This window comes from Aythya ferina, assembly GCF_964211825.1.
Source record: "Aythya ferina genome assembly, chromosome: 16".
Lineage (NCBI taxonomy): Eukaryota > Metazoa > Chordata > Aves > Anseriformes > Anatidae > Aythya > Aythya ferina.
Window position 1 is genome coordinate 14,399,504 of NC_140315.1, and position 20,771 is coordinate 14,420,274.

Sequence of the window (20,771 nt, forward strand, 5' to 3'; positions counted from 1 at the left end):
AGAATGAACAAAGGTGTCCTATAAAATAAAGTTCTGGCCAAACAAAACTGGAAAGACACAAAGATTACAATTTCTCTATCATAACAGGAGTGACTCATGCAGTTGCATAGTCACTTAGGGTGAAAAAGAAAACAGTTACTCAATCTCTTAGGGATTTAGACACAGAAGAATATATTATGCAAGTTTTAGCAGCGTTACTAATGGCCTTGAAGCGCACAACGTTACTATGACTCTCACTCAGCTCAGCAGATCACAAATAGGATGACTCATGTGTCCATGACATGATAGGAAAATAGTCTAAGAAGAGCAGAGGCAGGTGTTAATGCAGTCACAATGCATGCAGTCAAGGGAAGATGAAAATTATAAAATCGTGAGCAAAGGACTGAGAAGAAAAGAAGCTTGCATATTTAAAAACTCGAGTGTGGACTAGGTTGACTTTCACTGGTCTCCAGCTGCAGGGACCTGTGAGCCTAAAGCCAGCCTGTAAGCCACAAAAAAACCCTACACTGCTGGCACTGGTCCCTGTGCTTCGTGGGGAATCACAGCAAATGATACCTGCTGGCCCTGCCGTGTTCACGGGGAATGCATACTTGTATTGATGGCGTGTGATAAGAATATGCCCCACCAAAAGTGGTCCGGGAGCTCCATAAACTTAATGATATTTATACCTGGGAGGACTTTCTACCCGGCTGGAACATCATGACTTTGTAGAAACTATTAACTCTATCCATGGAGAGGCAAACTCAACCCACTAGTGGCTTCAGCTGTAGCAGGGTTTGCCCATTATCTAATTGCTAACTTCCTCAGAGACAGTCCGCTTCGATGGCTACTTTGAAAGCATGGTTTAATATCAGTACTGTGGAATATAGCTCAGCCCAAAGCCTGAACTAAACAGCTGTAAAAACTGTTCTCCCATATGAAAACTCTGTAACTATGCTCTGGAGATCCAAATGAAGCACAGTTAAAAATACTGCTTTAAGCTAAACACTTCACAGGAGCCCAGTAAATCAGTGAGTTTTACTAGAAAGCTGACGCCAATACTTCAAACTTCTGAAGTTTATGCAGGCAGGAGCACAAGAAGATGTTTAGACCTGTATACAGGTCCTGTACATGTATACAGAAACACAGATTATATATGATTTTGTTTGTTTGTTTGTTTGTTTTGTTTTTGTTACAGTTGATTTAACCCAGCCATTCTAATTTGCAGTTCCCCCAGTTAAACACCTGCCTGAAAGATTCTGGTCAGTCAAAGGATTTTTGATTATAACCTGGATCTGTTACCTACAAAAATACAGCCTATGCAGAGCAGAGACCCTTGAATACTCCAGGGAACATCAGGAAAGTTCTGCATTTTTGATATCATGAAAGGGAGACCCTTGAGATTAACAAGAATAGCACTAACGCACAAGCTTGAGTGACATTTTTTTATTAGCTCTGTAGCAAAAAGAACTGCAGAGAACTACTTTCCAATGACTGTATCTGGCACATTTCCTTTAAATACCACCTAATACCATTTCAAGGTAAAAAAAAATATCCAGGCACTTCAAACAACTAATATATAGATATGTATGTGATATAACATACATATACATCATTTTATTCTGCTTTCAGAACTGATTAATATACCAGAGCGAGGTATTTTTGAACGACTAGGATAACCTCCTGCCATGTCCTGTCTTGTTCCCACAGCTGACAGTAACCAGGCTGGCTTCGTCCTTATCTCCTGTTAAATGTGTGTGCTTTGAGATGATGTTATGCAGAATCAGAGGGGTTTTATGTTGAAAGGAAATCTCTTGTTACATGGGCAGTAGAAGGCAAAACCCTTATATCTGTATACTTTTTCTTTCACATAATTGAGTAGAGGATCTCACAGTACTTAAAACTATTTAGGCTCATAAGTTTCTTGTGAAGAAAATGTTGTTAGACTGAGGATTTAGCTAAGCTTCATACCTTTTAGTAATATAATTATGAAGTGATTTATCCAAGATTACTGGGGAAGGAACACAGAATTTTGGACTCTGCCTTCTGCATACATTCATAAGCACAAACAGTGAGGTAGCAGGGGTGTGACAAAAGCCTACAGATCCAGCTGGTGCTCCCAAAAGAGCAAGAAAAATACATTAATAATAAGGTAAAGGTTCACGTATTATCTGAGGCAAGCACAGTTTGAATGATTTATGGTGCAATCTCTTTCTGAAAGAAGGCTCTATGTCTTCATGAATGAGGCTGATTGCAGGAGGGATGCTTCTGTTAACATCATGTTCATATACTCCGAGTGTTAAAGCTGCTGTGGAAAATAAGCGTCTGTCTTACTGGATGCTTTTTGTCATTTCTTGGCAATTTTAGAAGGCAGTAAAGCTGTCATCCTGATTATTTGTCACTGTGATGGACGTAGGTTTTTTCTGAGAGGGATTGTGTGAAGGAAAGAAGGGTCTGACGCAGCAGGAAGTGATGCTGGAACTACCATAGCCAAAATATCTCCTCTAACGCTAGCTGGTCAGCTCCAACCGTGACCTCTGGTATTTTGCAACACTGGCACCGATTAAATAGCTCCAGAGGGCTTGTGTCTGAACTTCTGTGTAAACCTTTGTCACCTTCCTGCTGCCGTTGGTTACGTCCTCACGGCCAGCTCCCAGCCCTTTAATTTGCTCCGGATTTAGCTACGGAGTGCGGTCACCGCTGTTTAACTCCTGCAGGCTGCAAATCGGGCAGCACGCTGGTGATGAGAAGCTGGAGAGGCCCCTGGGCAGAACCATGATTGTTCTCACAGGATGCCCTTCCTCCACGTTAAGGGTTTTACAGGCTGGACGTGGCGCTTGGGGACATGGGTTAGTGGGTGACATTGGTGGCAGGGGGTGGTTGGACCAGATGAGCCTGGAGGTTTCTTCCAACTTTAATGATCCTCCAGAGGACACAGCTGCGGCCGCACAGCCGAGCGCCTCGGGAACAGGGACTGAGTGCTTGTGGCTCCACAAACTGCCCGGCAGGCTGGGGGCTTCCCCCGAGCCCCGCTCCAGCCGCAGCCCGCTCAGGGCTCGGCTCAGCCCCACCGAGCCTGGGGGCTCCTGGCACGGTCGCTCCCTTGGGTCTGGGAGCGGGAGCGCCCCGCAGGGAGCGCCCCTCAGGGAGCCGCCCCTCAGGGAGCCGCCCGCCATTCCGCGGCCCAGCCCCAGGCCCCGCCGCTGTGGCGCCTGCTGCCAGGGCAACCGCGGGGCGGCCGCAGCGCCCCTTGTGGCTTCAGGGAGAGGCGAGTATGGATTGGCTACAAGACCTGCCGATCAGAGCCCTGACCCCAATTAGCCTCGCTCATTGGTCACGCTGCTAGTGGAACCACCCACTCCCTTCTCTTCATCCAATCAGCGCTCTCCTCCTCACGACCACAGCTCGTCAAAGGACACAAACAGCGGGCGGGAGGGCGCTCTTTCCTCCCGCCACGCTTTCCCCCTTTCCTATTGGCGGGCGGTGTGGCGGGGACGACCAATGAGCGGCGGCGACGCTGGGGGGCGGCCGGCGGGCGCTGAGGGCGGAAGCAGGAAGCGGCCGGCGGGGACTCGGTGGCGGCGGCGCGATGGGGGCCGTGCTGGGGCTGTGCTCGCTGGGCAGCTGGGTCAGGGCCGGGGCCGCGGGGAGGGCACGGGGGGGGGCGGGGGAAGGGCACCGGGAGGGCACCGGGGCGAGGAAGCGGAGCCCGGGTCCCCCCGGGGGTCTCCTCGGGGGTCCCCCCGGGGCCGCGGCCTGACGGGCTGTGCGTGTCCCGCAGGTGCCGTGCCTGTGCGGCGGCGCCTCCTGCCTGCTGTGCCGCTGCTGCCCGAGCAGCAGCAACTCCACCGTCACCCGCCTCATCTACGCCTTCCTCCTCCTCCTCAGCACCGCTGTCGCCTGCATCATGCTGGCGCCGGGCATGGAGGAGCAGCTGAAAAAGGTACGGGGGGGGGGGGGGTTGTGTCGGCTGTTAGCAAAGCCGGGGCGTCTGACAGCGGTGCTTGGTGGTTTGTACTTGGATCGGAGCACAACGGAGCCGCAAAGGTGGTCCCCGAGGTGATTCCTGAGGTGGCAGCGCCCCCGAGTTAAGAACCCGCATGTACCAAGCGGCTCCCGCCTGAAATAGGCGATTCGTTAAGTGTGCATTTTTCAGAATGTCTTGTCTCTGAAACTCGACCAGACCCTAGAGATGGCTGGCTATTAGCAGCGCTGTCTGCAGCTCTGGTATCTCAATCTTCCTGAATGCTTTTAGTGATGGCTCGGGAAGCAACAGATGACAATGAGCTCTGTGCGGGCTGGCAGAGCAAAATGTCTTTTGTTAACAGATGTCCCAGCAGAGAGCTGACTGAGGAGCGTAGCTGTTAGAGTGCTTAAAGACTGTAACTGCAAACACAGAAGTTAATTCACCACTAAATGTGTCTCTGCTCAGGTGCCGGGATTTTGTGACGAGGGGCTTCACACGCTGATACCACATCTGAACGGCTTTGTCAGCTGCGATGTGTTTGTTGGCTACAGAGCTGTCTATCGAATCAGCTTTGCCATGGCAGTGTTTTTCTTTGTCTTATCACTGATGATGATAGCAGTGAAAACAAGTAACGATCCAAGAGCAGCAGTGCACAACGGGTACGTTTGTAAGCTGCCTCTCTGGTCTCCTAACTAGCTTCCTTTCTTTCTTCTCTCAGGTTTCTCTGCTGAACACAGTGGAGAATTGCTAAAGCATATGTAGATAGCCTGGAGTTTCTTTTGAACAGAATAAAGAGCAATGCTTTGGTCTCCTAAGAGGCTTCCTGTTTGTGTAGCGTGTTGATGCACTGATAATGGAAAGCCAGACATCACTGCTAATGCAGAAGGGAGGTGATGACTCCTCCGTGTGTCAGCAGAGACGTCAGGTGCCAGGTGGTTTATGTCCCCTTCCCTGTGCTCTCTGTGGCATTCCTTGGCTTGTCCACAGGGCACTAGTCTGACTCTAATCCAGCAGAAACTGGGCTCTGATTTCCAGTTTCCTGCTGTCACTGAGTTAGTTTTGGGCTACATGAATGAATTATCAGAGCAGGACCAATATGGAGCAGGTGTTTGTGACCTTTCTGATTTTTTTGAACATCTCTGAGGGTTGCTTTGACCTCTCTGCACAGCCCATGTTTCTATTTTTGTGATATCTGACTGTAACTCATCTTTCTGCAACTTGTCTGTTGCTATTTGCCCTTTCACCTGCAAGAAGAGTCTGCACACTGTCAAAAGTCCTCACACCTTCCTTTAGGCAGCTGAGCACAGCTATTGGGTCTCCCTCTTCCCTTCTCCAAGCTGAACAGTGCAGCCTTCCCCCCTGCGAGGACCTGCTGCTGAACCATGCTCTGTTTGGAGCAGGAGCTCCTCATACAGCAAACCTTTGGCCCCAGCCTGTCCTGTTGCACAGAGTTTTTCTGTCCCAGGTGCAACACTTTGCATTTGCACTCCTCCCCCATTTGGTAAATATCTGTGTGTAATCCCACTGAACACAACTTTTGGGTTTGTTTCTTAGACGTTAATCTGTGTGCAGCAAGCTGTTGGTATGTTGTGGAAAAGCTGAATATTGTATGCGGAGTAAGACTGTGAACTTTCTTCTTTTCAAGGTTCTGGTTCTTCAAAATAGCTGCCATTGTGGGCATCATGGTCGGGGCGTTCTACATTCCTGAAGGGCCTTTCACAAGAGGTACAGTGACAAAATTCTTACCGTGTTAATTGCTATTAAACTCAAAACTTCTCAAGACTTGCTGGGCTATGGTTGTGATAGTGAAGTTACCTTGTAGAAAATGCAGATTCTGTCCTTCTTTAGAATTAATATTTTGGTTGCCCAGTGATGTAGTGACCAGCTGAAGTGATCTCTTCTCAAGCCCATAGGCGCTGCCTGTTACTAATACAGGGCTCTGACACTAACTGCTGGGCTGAGCCTCCTGATGCTGTTTTGATGAGAGCCCTCAGCGTGCTGTCTGCAATGAGTGCAAATTACTACCCCAGAGCCTTTGAAAAAAATCGCCGCGGGGTACCTCTGCTGTCTGGCCACATCACAGGCACTCGAGAGGGTTCTTGTTCCCTAAAGAAATGTGGCCCTGTGGCGCTTACTGACACAGAGGTATCTTGACTTGGATCTGGAATTCATTCTCACAACACCCAGGGCTAAGCATTTCCACGCTCAGCTTGACGAGAGTAGGCCACAGCTGTAAAGTAGCAGCAGTTCCTCACATGATTCTGCAGGATGGAGGCCAAAGCAAATAACGCTTCAAAATATAGTTTCAGATTTATTTTTGTTACTTGTCTGCAGTATAATTAGAAATAGGTGTTTTTCTATTTCCTGGGTTAACATGCAAATGATGAAAGTTAAGCTTGTTTTTGTTACTCTCTTTTCTAGCCTGGTTTGTTGTAGGTATTTTTGGAGCCTTCTGCTTCATTCTTATCCAGCTGGTGCTTCTCGTGGACTTTGCTCACTCCTGGAATGAGAACTGGGTTGAGAGAATGGAGGAGGGAAACTCTAAATGTTGGTATGCAGGTAGGAATCTTAAGCCGGCAGGGATTTGTTTTGGCTGGCCAGCGCTCTGCAGAATATCATGTACTAGTTTGCAAACATGTCCTAGAATTATACACTCCAGTCTCCCTGAGTCACTACTGTAAGCGTTGGGAATTAATAACTGCAGTGTTGCCATTTTCTCATTAAATAAAATGTAAAATACTCCAGGCTTGCGACTAGCAGGTCTGACAGTAGTAATAAACAATACTTAACTTGTCTGGTTTGCGGAGTGAGTGCAGAACTAGCAGCCTGGATCTTTTTAGTTCTGATTTTGCCTTGTCGCCTCCCCTGCTGATGTTCTCAGGAAGTCCGTTATGTCGGTGATGGTGGCTGCTCTCCAACACAGTGTCACAGTGCGCGCCACTGACTTGACCACCAAAATCAGGGCACCAACAGTTGTGGTTCTTTGTTACAGCTGTGAATGCTGCAACAGCGTTTTGTAGCTTCTTGTAAAGAACATAGCAGAATGGGAATGAAAACAGGTGGCCTTTAGCATAGAAGAGGAAATTCAGGGCTTGTAAACAGTAGATCATAGATTAAAGTGTGCAAAAAGTGCTCTTTGACACTGGCTTGACAACCCAGTAAAAGCAATTACCCTGCAGCTGGAAGGCAGGTCTTATTCCCCCGATGGCAGCGTTGACTTTCTTCTGAGCTGCACTGCTTAGTGAGCTGAAGCAGGCATTTGGCCATACCTAATGAAAATATATCCTGCTAGTCTAGCTTCCTGAACCAGATTTAGAAGTAAGGAAGGGGCCTGTCCATTTACAGCAGTAGCTAGCCACTGAAGTACCTTAGATGTACTGTTAAGCTATGGCTTTATTCTAACGGTTATTTTTTCCCCTCCAGCTCTGCTGTCCTGTACAAGCTTGTTCTATGGCTTGTCACTGGTTTTTGTTGTGCTTTTCTATGTTTTCTACACAAAGCCTGAGGATTGCGCTGAAAACAAGTTCTTCATAAGCATTAATATGATCCTGTGCATTGCTGTATCCATCGTTTCTATCCTTCCAAAAGTTCAGGTACTCTTTTTCTTTACTATTTTCATCTGACATGCAAAGCAGGGATGTAAGAAGGATGTCACATTCATTCAGCCAGGCAAAGAACTTGTAAGTTTGTCTGTTATAGCTATGCTAGCTAGGGATATTTGAGAAATAAGTAAGATGTAAAAACAAACAAACAAACAAAAAAAAAAGTCCTTGATCTTATAGTGATGTATTTCCTGAAGATAAGGCTTTTTTTGGCTCACATTGTTCTGGACACTGTTTCCGGTGGTGGAGGTGGGGTCACTGCTGGTGTGGCTTTGGGGATCCAAAAAATTATGGCTTCAAAACAATGAGTACGAGCGTTTGATATCAGTAGAAAGTTTGCATGTTACTTGATTCTGAACTACTATTGCTCAAATAAATCACATGCTAGGTCTGTATTTACAGAACTGTTAAGCAACTTGGGATTAACTTGGCTAGAACTTGTACCTGAGTCTTCAGCACAGGAGAACTGGGTTTGGTTTCCGTATTCCTTCCATGTTTGCGTTATTGCTGCATACATTGTGTTGCTCTAAGGAGTTTCTTCCTGTCTTTTAAACGGAACAAAGCCAAACACATTTCTGAAAACTTTAGTTTTAAATGCCAACAGTTGTTATATCTATGGCCATAGGGTTTCATCCAGCTGTAGGTAAAAGCCACCCTTTTCCTCTTGTCTTGTCTTTGAACAGGAATATCAGCCTCACTCTGGCCTCCTGCAGTCCTCTATCATTACTCTGTACACCATGTACCTCACGTGGTCAGCCATGTCTAACGAGCCTGGTAAGTACCAGATTGTCCTGAGTGACATTACTTGGTGCGAAACTACTGGTGTGACCCAGTTATTACAGATCACCGTGTGGGCATTGCTGATCTTCTGTCTAGATAAAATCTAGTCAGAAAGTAAAGCTAAGTTTAGTGAAACCATCAAATTGCCTCTTTCAAGAATAAACTGGGGTATTTGTTGAGGGCATTCCAATTTTATTATTTAAATAATACACCCTTGCCTAATTCACAAGAACGAAAAATATTCCATGCTGTTACTGTCCCTGGTGAATTGAAGATATTAAAGGGAATGATAAATTGCAAGTTTGTCATCTTTTCTTAGCTACTTGCTTGCAAAGCTCACCTCATCTAAATCTGCCTCAAAATCCCTTTCAGAGCGAAACTGTAACCCAAGTTTGCTGAACATCATTACCCAGATAGCTACACCCACAGTTTTTCCAGCCAACACCACAGTTGTACCTGCTACTCCAGCTCCACCCAAGTCCCTGCAGTGGTGGGATGCCCAGAGTATTGTTGGATTGGTTATATTTGTTCTCTGCCTCCTGTATTCCAGGTAGGATCTGTGCTGCTATCAAATGACAAACAATTGAGTTTTGCCTTCTTGATTTGACTCCGGCTCCAGTGAAAAATATATTGGCATTTGCTCATGTCTAACTGTGGTCCCAGGCCCAAGCCAAATACAACTAATGAAGCTGCATGCTGTTCTGTGCATAAATACAGGCTTTATTAGCCCAATTCTGGTAACACTCTGTGGTATAAGACCTGGCCTAGGACCGCTGTTTGATTTGGTTAATGAAAGCTCAGATTGAAACAGCTCTCTTCAAGGAGCTTCCTCGATGTTTCCAGATGGATTAAAAAATGCAATTGGCTAGTCCCAGACATTCATTCTCATCTGTTGCTTGTTTTATCAGCAAACATAGATACCTGAAAAGGGAGTTCCTAACCATCTTTTTCTTTGGGTTACCCTGCAGCATTCGCTCTTCAAGTAACAGCCAAGTGAACAAGCTGATGCTGTCTGGGAGCGACAGTGCCATTCTGGAGGAGGCTGGGGGAGCAGGCAGCGGGGCTGCCGAGGAAGGAGAAGTGCGCCGTGTCGTGGATAATGAGAAGGATGGTGTTCAGTACAGCTATACCTTCTTCCACTTCATGCTCTTCCTTGCCTCTCTTTATATCATGATGACACTCACAAACTGGTACAGGTAAGAGCAAGGCAGAAAATGACAGGTGGCATGTGCTAGCCGGTATTTCTAGGGGGACAGGGGATTCCTGTTCTGGCTACTCTGCCAAGTTGTTTATGTGCTGTCCCTACGCCAGCTGTATTACAGCTGTAGCTTCTCAATTTTGTGTTGCTGAATTAAAGACATGACAAAAAAAAAAAACTTGTAGAAAAGGCAAAAAATTAAATCAGTAGCTGTACTCCTAGTGGTCTGTTTCAGCTGCAAGGGCAGAAAGTGTGCTTACCAGACTTATTATGTAAGCAGCAGGAAGGATAGATACGAGTTCGGCTTAAAGGGGCATCCTGGGAAGTTTGTCAGAGGCCTGCCTAATGTCTTCACCCTGGGAAAGCCATGCCAGGGCTGTGCCACTTAAACAGAGAGATGTTTTCCTACATCTGCTGGGAGTCGGACATATCCTTAGCTTCTGCAGCTTATAATAGCTTTCCCCAGGACTGCAATATTGTGTAAATTAGCAAGTATGTTTACAGAGTGGTAACTATTGGGAGTCTGATATTGTAGCTCACTGGGAGACTTCCTTTAGGAGCAGCACGTCAGTGTATGCAAGCAGGTTTGGTTTGAAAACAGAGAGCTGGGAGGAACAGGCCTACTATGGAGCCCTGGGAAACTGCTCCTTTAGTTCTCTCACTGTGGTCCCAGAAGGGCTCTGGTAATGGAGTGCCCCATCTGAGTTTGATGATTTGAATTGTCTGAGTTTGATGTGATTTGAGAGGTAGCAAGTAATGGTTGAAGGAGTCTTAGATATCTAATAATTGATTTCTTTGCTTTTTAGCCCTGATGCGGATTTTAAAACGATGACAAGTAAGTGGCCAGCTGTGTGGGTGAAGATAACCTCCAGCTGGCTGTGTCTCCTTCTCTACCTTTGGACCCTAGTGGCTCCCCTTGTCCTCACCAATAGGGACTTCAGTTAAATACCTGCACATGTCTGAGCTTACAAAAGTGGGGAATTTTTTGCTTAAAGCCAAAATGTTATGTATTGCTTTAGTTATTAAGGCAAATACTGTCTCTTCTTATGTTAATATTAACATGCAGATGGATGGACAGTTACGTATTGCACAATGCTTGATGCAGGATCAAAATTATCATTTATCTTTCTATTTTAACCTTAACTCGTGGTTAACTCTTTTTACTGTGTTTTAAAAATTCACTATAGCTGTGCTGTCAAAGCACAAAAAGTATCTGTTCTGTCCAATAGCCCCAACCTTAATATTGAACAGAAGCAACATTTAGCTAAATATGAAGTAATATATTTTAAAGAACAAGTTATGTTCAGCATAATGCACTAATGCTAACACTTCAGTTCCTGGAAGTGTAAGCCATACTGCTTAACTTCTACGTTCTGCTGCAAAGGTTTTGTTTAAAGCAGAAGTTGGTGATACTTATCTTTCTGTTTTGTGGCAAAAAAAAAACCTTACTCCTCACCAAAACAACAGAACTTTGAGGTTGAAAAGCTGTTAACGAATTCATTTTAAGAACAAATTTTCTCTTTCTAAGAGGCAACTTCTGTGATAATCTTTCTTAGTATGTTTGCCAAATATTGAGTAGTAAGTGTACGACTAGCTTAAATGACTTCATGATTATGGTGGAAAATAGAGCTACGTAATTTTCACTTGTCTAGTATGCTTATAAAAGTGTACACGAGATGATTATTATTGGCACTAAGGCATTTGCACTGTAAACTCATTTGAATAAAACTAACTACTGAAACTTTCCCAGCTCTGTTGAGAAGTGTTGAGGACTGGGGCAGTTATTCTCTACTGCAAAATATTGCATCTAAAGATTACAATGCTAATTAGCTGCTACAGTCACCACTTAGATCTGAGTGGATGTCTTCTCATGCAGCAAACAGTAAGTCATGATGTATTTTGAAAGTGCACCTTCGTGTGATTTTTTTTCTGAATGTCAAATCCTGTTCCTTGAAATTGCTTGGGTACTGTTCAAGTAAAATTTAGTTATGCGGTAGAAATCAACACCCTTTCTAATGTAATTCCTTGGCAATTATACTTAGTTGCAAGTATGTGTTTAGTGTGGAACTAAGTATACGTTGCTATTCGCTTTTACAATAAATACTCCAAGATGACGCAAGGAAAATGTATTCAAAACACCACATTAGCAGCTGTTACAATAATGTGTTTAATCACCCAGTCATGCATCATAAAATTACACATTTTGACCACTCCATTTTATAAAATGCAATATAAAAATAAATTTTGTCAAAATAAAATGTACACTTAACCACCCAACACCTCTAGGCCCACATACAACAAAAAGGTGAAATTATTAGAGTAACACTGATTAACTCATGCCAAAATGATTTAACAAAAAAAAAAAATACTTCACCCACTTCCTGAAAATACCTCAGGGTTTGTAACACCCATTTGCAAGAGTATAAATTCAAGTATTTTTATGTACAGTATGCAGCTAACTGCTGTCCCACTTAATGCCAAAAGCCATGACGACCCAATGCAGTTTGAGTACCTTTCCTTAGGATGTGTTGCATTCATCAGGGATGGATTTCCAGAGGCATGTAACCTCTGGAAACAAAGCTATTTCATGTTGTGGGGGGGGGAATCACATCAGTTTTAGTGCTGTGAAGTGGTGGGAAGGGGATAAAAACCACAACCACCAAGCTAAACAGCTTTTCGTATCTATTCTGCAGATAAGGAGACTATATTTAAAGCAAGTGTTTATTTCACTAATCTGACAAGAAATTCTGAGACCAAAATTGTTTCTTTGCTAGTAAGTGCTAAAGCTCAAAGAACACTCCTTGGCTCTGTTGTCAGGTATGTATGAGACAGAGGTGTGCTTGCTGTAAGACAAGCTAAGCACTGGCTACAAACCTAAAAAGGGACATAGAGTTGCAAACTTAGTAAACTCTAAATTCTAAAGCCAAGGAAGAGCAAATCTAGAATATTAGTTAAATGACTGACACAGGTAAGCCTGTCTTAGTTCATGTATCCTGACATCGAGCATCCAGCTTTAAGGATAAAGTTCTGGAGGCATATCACAGGCTATTTTCAGCTTGGATAATGTAGCCTTACCTGTTATGTTTAAAAATAAAACAAATGATTTAGTTCCATTGTAAGCAGAATTGAAAAGGGGAGGGTAAGATCTGTTTTCTCTACCATGCAAGATAATCTAAGACCCTGGAAAAGGGTTTGGTTTCTTTGAAGGTTCCTCAAGTGCCACCTTCTGTTGGCCACCACTTTTTTTTTTTTTTAAGGGATATTAAAATTGAATTTTGAAAATTCACCTTTCCTCTCTAGTAGTTGTATAAGTGGATCAAAGTAGCTGTTCTTATAGTAGACGTTTCAAAATATATTTTTTAAATTGTACATTGTGGCTACAATTAAGAGGCACTCAAAGAATACAAACACCAGAGCAATCTCTGTGTTCTGGCAATTAAACAGGTTGGGTAGCCACTTACCTTTAAGTCGTGTACTGTGTATTAATGTGTCTTGCTAGGTGGTACAAAGAATTCAATCTCTGCAAAACATGCAGCCAGTTCTGGTCAGAAGTGAGGAGAAAGTGGCTAGCATTACTCTTTTACCTTATTTTACATAGCAGAAAATGGTATTTTTTTCTTCCTCTGCTTAAGGTATAACCGTCAAGTAAGAATAAGATGCCTTATAAAGGTAGGAAAAAATCAGATGCTTTAAGTGAGGGAAGTTAATTTGTTCCCACCTTTGTTCTAAAGCAGGTCAAGTGATGAGTTCCTTCCTCCCACTGAAATTCTGAACTGCTGCCCAGGAAAAAGCTTCGTGGCTTACCCCTTTTCAAAACCTAGTCTCCTTCTATAATGCTTGGATGACAGGTCTGGCATTTGCCACCCTTAGCTCCAGGATGAGGTCTGCTGCCAGGTCAGGAATTCATTACTGTGGTGGTGAAGGTTTTTAGCAGTGCAATCATGCTGTAGGGGGTCTGAGAGGAGAAAAAGACATTCAAAACAGAGTTTGGCACTTCGAGAAAAAAAAAAAGTCTGAAATTCTCAAGATACTTTTGTTGTTTTTATATTTACAGAAACAAAACCGGTAATTATATCACACTTGGCACTAAATAAAGATTTCAGCCAGAGAAAGTGCTCTGGAGATAAGTCTCCTGGTAGAAGGGATTTCTTTTTCACCAAGAAGTGAAGTATTTCACCTTGAAATAATTGGGTGTGCTTTCTTAGTCCTAGTGAGGTTTCCCAGCTCTGCACTATTACAGTGCAAAGAAAGTGCTAAAAGTGTGCGACAGTTATGTTCTAATTCTATGTCATTCAACATTTGAACGTGGAGTGGGAACAGCTTATTTAGACATAGGATATCTTACCCTGATTTGACATTGGAGTCTTAGCTGTGTCTCTAGACAAAGACCTCTAAGCACAGGCATACAAGCTATGGGTAAATATTACAGAGATCATTAAAGTCTAACTTCTTACAAGAACAAAGACAAAAGAGGTAAAAGCTGAAACCGAAGTTGTAACACTTCACAAAAGAGCAGACAAGCACAGGAAACAAAATGCTACAATACCAGGAAATTGAAGAATGTGCTTTCAAATAGCCTGTCTGCATTTGGTTTCACAAAGACCTAAGTTCAAAATCTGTCAAATGTAACAAGCTAAAGAAGCACCTTGCTTTCTTACATGAAGTATTGCCTTCTCTGTTATGCCAGCTGCTACAAAGCTGCCTTACAAATTCTACATGAGAGTTACTTACCAAATTCCTCATAGCAATCAGCTGAAGAAAAAGAACAACTGATAATGCGGGAAGGTGGGTGACAGCCTTTTCTCATTTGGTCTCAAACCTCAGTATTTGGAGTTGTAGCCACTCAAAAGCCTCATTACCTGATCTGAGGAACTTACTGTTCTCTGCAAATGAAGATTGCATCTGTTTATAGTAAGCCTTGATATTGATGTTATAATAGTTAATTTCCCCATGTGAGGAAGCTTCAGAGAGAATTTCCACACTGGTCTTCATGGATTAAAAAAGTCTCCCTTGGCGTTAATTTGAGCCGAATATTCATTTGGGTATTCCAGAAGTGCCAAGTTACACTCTGAACCAAGAGATAGGGGACTGGCCAAGTTAGACTTACTGTTTTAAGCAATCTCTGCTGACTGAACTACATTTCACAGGGTTCAAAAGCAAACAGCAATTGTTTTTCTTGGGTTAGTGGGTGTTTTTAGAAGGGGAAGGGAATGGACAGTCACAAAGCTAGCAAATGGTTGTTGTCACTTTTAGTGGGTGGGGAGAAGAAACTATCAAGCTTACCATCCTGCATTTTTGTCTTTATCATAAGAAGCAACAGGCAGGTTTGCATCATCCACAGAGGTTAATGAACTTTAGGTATTCTGTGTAACTTGGCAACTCTGTGCTCTTTGCCTTTTTCCTCTGTGAATTCTGCCCTGCCCCCATTGTGCCCTCTTCAGCTTCCTTTGGTTCTATAGTGTAAAGTGCCTCAGCAGTCTGTTCCTAAACTGCGGGTTTAGGAGTAAGGCAGAGTTCACAACATCACCTATCAGAACAGAAGAGGTCTTAACTGCTGGAAAGGTTCCCTTCACCGATTTGCTAATAACAGTAGTAGAGCTGAGGTTTCATGCCTCGCAGGGAATCATCACATTGTTTTTCATCGGCATCCCCACTCACTAGCATGTCTTGGGGAGAGCTGTCACATGGGAGTACCAGCTGTGAGAAATCATGCAGAAAATCCTCTTCAGAGGCCAGCAGCAGCTCATTCCATGCTGATATATCCAGCTTCCCCGAAGTACCACCGTATTCTTCAGGCAGGATCACTGGAGGAATGTTTTGATGAAGGGAATTCAGATCACAGCCATGAAGAAAAAACTAGAGAGGAAAGACAAAAATAGCTTTAATAGTGTGTATCAAGCAGCGCAGCGTATAGTCAGCTAAAGAGGTTATTTTGTATTAAAGAGCGAATTCTGGAATTGATGCCATTACATGTAAGTGCCAGCATACAACATTGGGCAGGTGCTGTTGGATGCACTAGTGAGAGGAGTCTTGAGATGAGCCAAGTCTAGAGCAGCTTAAATCCCAGCAAAAAAGACTTGAGATTTGCTAGTCTCCGCAGAAATTCTATATTCAGTTTATCCCCAAACCCATTTGTGGCACTTGAAGTACTTATCCTTGTGGAAAAGGGCATCGTTCTTTGCAACGATGTCCAGTCCTACGGTACAAGGAAAGGACAGTGCTATCTCCTATGATACCACGTTAGAAGCACACAGTGTTACTTGCCAAGACAGCCCAACCCCAGGGGTGGAATCAATGTCATGATTATACAGCATATGCATTAAATATCCATGTTAATATTATGCCAGTATTTAAACTCCTCGAAGCTTCTTTCTCTTGAAGAATTTTCCTAACAGGATTTTTTTTAAAGATTAAAGCAGAAGAAAGGACCAGTTAGATCAGCTAAGTGGCACCAAGATTTTTCTAGCTGTGAGATTTTTAAACAGATATAAGCAAGGAACTTAAAAACACCAGCATTAATGTTAGAATGATGCAGATCCTTACCCGGTTTGCTATCTTTTCCTTCAGAAAAGGCTTGATGATTGCAAAAATGCCTTTGAATATACGAGGTTCATTTATTATGTTAACAGCTTTTATTCGAATGGGAAATCCATCCTGAAGGGTAAAGAAGATTTTTGTAATGCAGTTTTAAAACATCTGCCGTTTTCCTCTTATTAAAATCTCCCAAGACTGACCGCCAGCACAACCCACTGGCTCCCAGACTTCATCTGAGATACCAACATAAGCTGATAATGGAACAGAAATGCACCTTCTAACAGGGAGCAGTACCAGGGCTGTGGGCATAAAAATAAAGGTGAGAGACAAGAAACGTTGGGAAACACTACTGCCACTAAGTCCTCCATTCTCATGTTGTTTGTCTCCCTGAAGAAAGATGCTGAGTGAGGTACCAGTGACTGTGCTTAGTCACAGGCACTATCCTCTGGGTGTTCCCAATCCTGATGAGGATGCAGAGTTACGTGATTTACTATGAGCACTGGCACCAGCTGTGGGTGTCCCATCCCTGGAAATGTTTAAGGCCAGGCTGGATGGGGCTTTGGGCAACTTGGTCTAGCAGGAGGTGTCCCTGCCCATGGCAGGGGGGTGGCATGAGGTGGTCTTTAAGGTCCCTTCCAACCCAAACTGTTCTGTGTTCCTAGCTTCTGAGGAGTGCACCGTGCTGGGAGCCCAGCACAGGTTGCTTCTGTGTGTCCAGCTATGACGTCTGGGTACCAAGCACATCTAAAATGTGCGTTTATAGGAGGAGGAAATCGTATAGCCCTATTTTTCTGCCATTTCAACATTTCATGCTAACTACAAAATACAAACAGGCTCTGCAACTACAGCTTCTTCCTTCCCTGCCCTTCCATGCAGTCAGGCAGGGCTGACAACCAGATCTGCTGCCAGCCGAGCACACAGCACCTCCTGTACAGCCCACAGTCTAAAACAGTTAGCCACGAGATGTGTACTGAGGAATTAATTTCCATAAAGCTCTCCAAGCCAAAAGCTCATGATCAGCATTAGGATCTCACGTGCCTCAGAGAAGTTTCTTTCCCTTATGATCACCTCAACCTGTACAAAGAAAGCAGTCTGTTTTTAGGCTGAAAAGCAGATGCATGCACTGTGGGAGTATTTTTCTCCTGAAGGTCAGAGAATTGGCTCCTCCTTCAGGAGATGCAGTTCAGCAAGGTTGATGCAACATGTTTATATGTTACCCACACCTTGTCCTTTACCTTCTTTGTTTTGTTAATAGCTTCCACTGACAGTAGCAGACACCCATTGCTGGGCTCAGACAGTTTAATGACATATTTAGATTATAATTTTAAGGATTATGTGACTTGTTACGCAGACATTCATAAACTCACTAGTCTTGTCTCCACAAACTCCTTATTCCCCTTATCCTTTGTTATCCCTCCACAGACACAGCATAAAATAGAACCAGCTCAGACCAGAAAGTAACAAGGAAATAAATCCATTCAAGAGAAATTTTCATCTTACTCCTTCATATAGCAGGGCAGAACATCAGCTAAACTCGTGAGAACTTCCTGCCGCTTTGACCAGGTTACGCCTTCACCTTCCTATGCTCTACAGCTCCACTTGTGCTTAGACCTTTTCTCTAACTTGCTTGTTGTCACTTTCCTCCCAACTGTGTAGTCTGAGATCCTTCTCATTGCTGTCTCTTGCTGCCCTCTGTGCTGAAGAACCCTTTCTTTCAGGGACTGGATGGAAATCCTCCCCAAATCACACACATTCAAAAATCCTCTGCAAAATTTTTGCAGCAGGACTTGCACTTGCCCTTGCCCAGCGGTCAGTGAGTGACACGTTCCATCCACAGGGGCTGACAGAAACATGTTTAGGAAGGAACCATTTAAATAACAAGAGACATTTCTTAGCATTCAGGCAAAGTGAAGTCCTCTGCCTAACTGTAACTCATTGCTCTGTTCCTCATCACGAGCTAGCAGAACTGGCCTTTTCTGTTCCAACTCAAAGTTTGCATTTCTAATGCAAAATTAATTTTAGGGAAGCACAAGTTAAAAACAGGAGAAGCAAGTTAAGTTGGCAAGGATCTGAGAAACTGGTTGGACAGGGACATGTTCTAACTCTTCTGGTAAAAGCCAAGTTGCTTAAGTTTCTGGTGACATAGTCAAGAACCCTAGACACAGAAGCAGTCATTTACAATGCACAAGCTTATTTTCCCACCAGTTCAGGTCTTACCTGAAGAATTCCAATCACTTTTTTGGCTACAAAAGGACCAAAATGAGACGCCTTAGATAAGCTGACTCCTTTGTAGTCTGCCAGGATTACAATTCCATTCACCTGGGTCTCTTCGGACTGAATGAGTTTTTCTAACGTTAAGTATATGGCACGAATGTTCTCAGTAATCGGATAATTACTGGGTGTCCATCTGTCTGAGGTTACAAGACATGGATGGTAAGTCGGAAAGTACAGATAAGCTAACAATACACATTCCAAAAACTGATTTTCTATGTTACTGGACTCTTAAAAGTTAGTCTTTAATAGCCACAGTCCTAGTTCAGAGCAGCCTTTCTTAAGCAAGAGATAAATGGCAACTCGTTTTTACTTCAAGGAGCAAAGGCAATGGTTTTAAGAACCCCATTCTCTACCCAGCACAGCTCATTAGAAGCAGCTTCAGCTCAGAAAGAAAGCAGGTAAATGGAAAAGAGGAGGATGAATGAAGACAAATTTACAGCAAGCCTGGCAGCACCAAAAGCACGTTGAAGCCTCTGATTATTTGTACTGGAGTCACAGCCACAGGCTCCTCTCTCCACTCACTGTAAAAGCAAGTAATAAGCCAGCAGCCCTGCTTCAATTTGAGTTACTACACATTTTTTCTCGAATCACCTGTTTCATCAGCCCACCTCACTGCATTTTGTTTTTTACTCAGCTGCAGTTATTGCTGAAACAGGAAAAGGAACTGGTACTACGTTGCCTAATGACAGAGGTGTCCCTTCGCAAGTTAGCTGTTCAAGTTTCAAAGAGAACCCACGCACTCTGTGTAAGTAACCAGTGTTCACAGGAGAGTAGGAAACAGATTTTTGGCCCAGAAACACCTTGAAGATGGAGAACGAAGCTATTCATGCATTTCAGTACCTGGACGGATGCAGACGATGTGGCGTCCCTCTGGGTCCAGACAAGGCAGCACAGTGACAAAACCAGACTCTAGGACAGGTTTTATTGCAGACGGCTTCAAATTGTTGAAGACCTCGGGCCAGCTCCTCCGGCAAGTGTGGTAGTTCACCAGAAGCTGAAGAGCTCGATCGTAATCGAATTTCCTGGCTCTGAGAAATCTTAGCAAAAAAGCATCGTCCAGGCACGTCCCCAGGGAGGGATAGTCTTTGCACACCATGTCTCGGAGCGCCTGCACGTCACGGAGCCTCCATTCAGGTTTCTCTTGGAGCTCTTCGCGGGCTTTGGTAATGAGATCAGGAGACAGCGAGCAAACATACTTAGGCCGATCTGGCAAGAATTCATTGTCGGACAGAGACCCTGCTGATGGACTTGTCCTCGTGCAGTCGCTGTCTCCTGACATGATGTGGCAGGAATCTGTCAAAAAACAAGCTTAAAAGTGACAAACAATCCCACAGACTAGTACTGAATATTTACATACTTATGTCCCGCATCCCTCCACTTCCCTGCCAAAGAGAGAAATCCTTGCAAGAACCAGCCCTGCCGCCAGCACAGCCCAGACATTCTAATTCTCTTTCTGGGATTAGAAAGTGCAGGTTCTCTAATCTCTTTATCCTGCATAGCAGGTATAAAACAACCTAGCCAAATCCAAAAAGAATACAAGAACTGCACGGCTGCATTGCAAAACACAGAATGTAATTTGCCTTAATGTGTATTTCCTACATCCAGCTGGAAACTAAAGCAAAGCGAACGCGCCCTGGTTAGGCAGGATTGCTGGGTTCTGTACCAAAAACCTGTCAAATCGCACTCTGAGGAGCTCTCCCAGGCAGACCCAGACAGGACTGTGCAGGAGCTTGCCTGGCAAACCCCACATCGGTCGGGCAACCCCCCCATGCGACTGAGCGGCACGCTGGGAGCAGCACCCCAAGAGCACCCAGCTGGGGGCACGGGTCCGGGGGACACAACCGCTGCGGGGACAGCGGGGCAGGCCGCTGCTCATCCGCACCTCGCCTCCCGTGCCAAGCAGCAAGGCCAGGAGCCCGGCCGGCCTCCCGCTGCCTCCCCTGGGGCCGGGAGGGGACACCGAGCGGGGGCACCGAGCGGGGACAGCACCGCGCCGTGCCCCCCACCCCCGAGCTGCCCCTGCTGTTGCACTGCGGCACGGGTCCGGCCGTGGGGCCGCCAGCCTCCAGCCCCCGCTGCCCGTGCCGGCTGCTCGTGCGGCAGCTCCGCTCCCCTCCCTCCCTCCCTCCCCTCCGTCCATGCCCTCGTCCTCCCGGCCCCAAACCCCCCTGCCCGGCCGTACCGGAGCGGCCCCGCTGGGCAGCGCCGTCTCCAGGCAGCGGCGCCCCGGAACCAAAGCGGCCGCCAGGAAGCGCCGGGCCCGGCCCGGCCCCGCTCGGAGCCCGCAGAGCCGGGAGCGGGCCCCCCCGTGCGGCCGCGGGGAGGGGAGCGGGGCCCGGCGGCTCCCGGGGGAGGGCTGAGCTGGGAAGGGGAGTCCAGGGGCGTCTGCCCCGGCCCCTGCCCCAGCAGGGACAGCCAGGGCCGCGTCCCGTCAGGG

General features: G+C 45.2%; 2 protein-coding genes across 2 annotated transcripts; one reads left to right on the forward strand and one right to left on the reverse strand.

The window, feature by feature from the left end:
* Window positions 1-3,494: 3,494 nt before the first annotated feature.
* On the forward strand, window positions 3,495-11,271 carry SERINC3 (serine incorporator 3). Its single transcript, XM_084537732.1, has 10 exons — window positions 3,495-3,607; window positions 3,761-3,922; window positions 4,412-4,605; window positions 5,592-5,671; window positions 6,368-6,505; window positions 7,370-7,539; window positions 8,232-8,322; window positions 8,701-8,878; window positions 9,297-9,524; window positions 10,333-11,271. Exons 1-10 carry the CDS (start codon window positions 3,569-3,571, stop codon window positions 10,469-10,471), a joined length of 1,419 nt encoding a protein of 472 aa, XP_084393858.1. The 5' UTR covers window positions 3,495-3,568; the 3' UTR covers window positions 10,472-11,271.
* On the reverse strand, window positions 10,600-20,597 carry TTPAL (alpha tocopherol transfer protein like). Its single transcript, XM_084537736.1, has 5 exons — window positions 20,517-20,597; window positions 19,175-19,627; window positions 18,278-18,471; window positions 16,070-16,180; window positions 10,600-15,382 (listed from the first exon to the last, which is right to left on the reverse strand). The coding sequence occupies exons 2-5, from the start codon at window positions 19,611-19,613 to the stop codon at window positions 15,107-15,109; spliced, it is 1,020 nt and encodes a 339-aa protein (XP_084393862.1). The 5' UTR covers window positions 19,614-19,627; window positions 20,517-20,597; the 3' UTR covers window positions 10,600-15,106.
* Between the last annotated feature and the right edge of the window lie 174 nt (window positions 20,598-20,771).

Excerpts from the sequence above, each read along its gene's own strand:
- SERINC3 (XM_084537732.1), top strand. The coding sequence starts at position 3,569 with ATGGGGGCCGTGCTGGGGCTGTGCTCGCTGGGCAGCTGG. Across the intron at positions 3,923-4,411 it reads TGGAGGAGCAGCTGAAAAAG|GTGCCGGGATTTTGTGACGA; the intron begins GTACGGGGGGGG and ends GTCTCTGCTCAG. Across the intron at positions 4,606-5,591 it reads AGAGCAGCAGTGCACAACGG|GTTCTGGTTCTTCAAAATAG; the intron begins GTACGTTTGTAA and ends CTTCTTTTCAAG.
- TTPAL (XM_084537736.1), bottom strand. The coding sequence starts at position 19,613 with ATGTCAGGAGACAGCGACTGCACGAGGACAAGTCCATCAGCAGGGTCT. Across the intron at positions 18,472-19,174 it reads CATCGTCTGCATCCGTCCAG|ACAGATGGACACCCAGTAAT; the intron begins GTACTGAAATGC and ends TTGTAACCTCAG. Across the intron at positions 16,181-18,277 it reads AAGTGATTGGAATTCTTCAG|GATGGATTTCCCATTCGAAT; the intron begins GTAAGACCTGAA and ends TTTACCCTTCAG.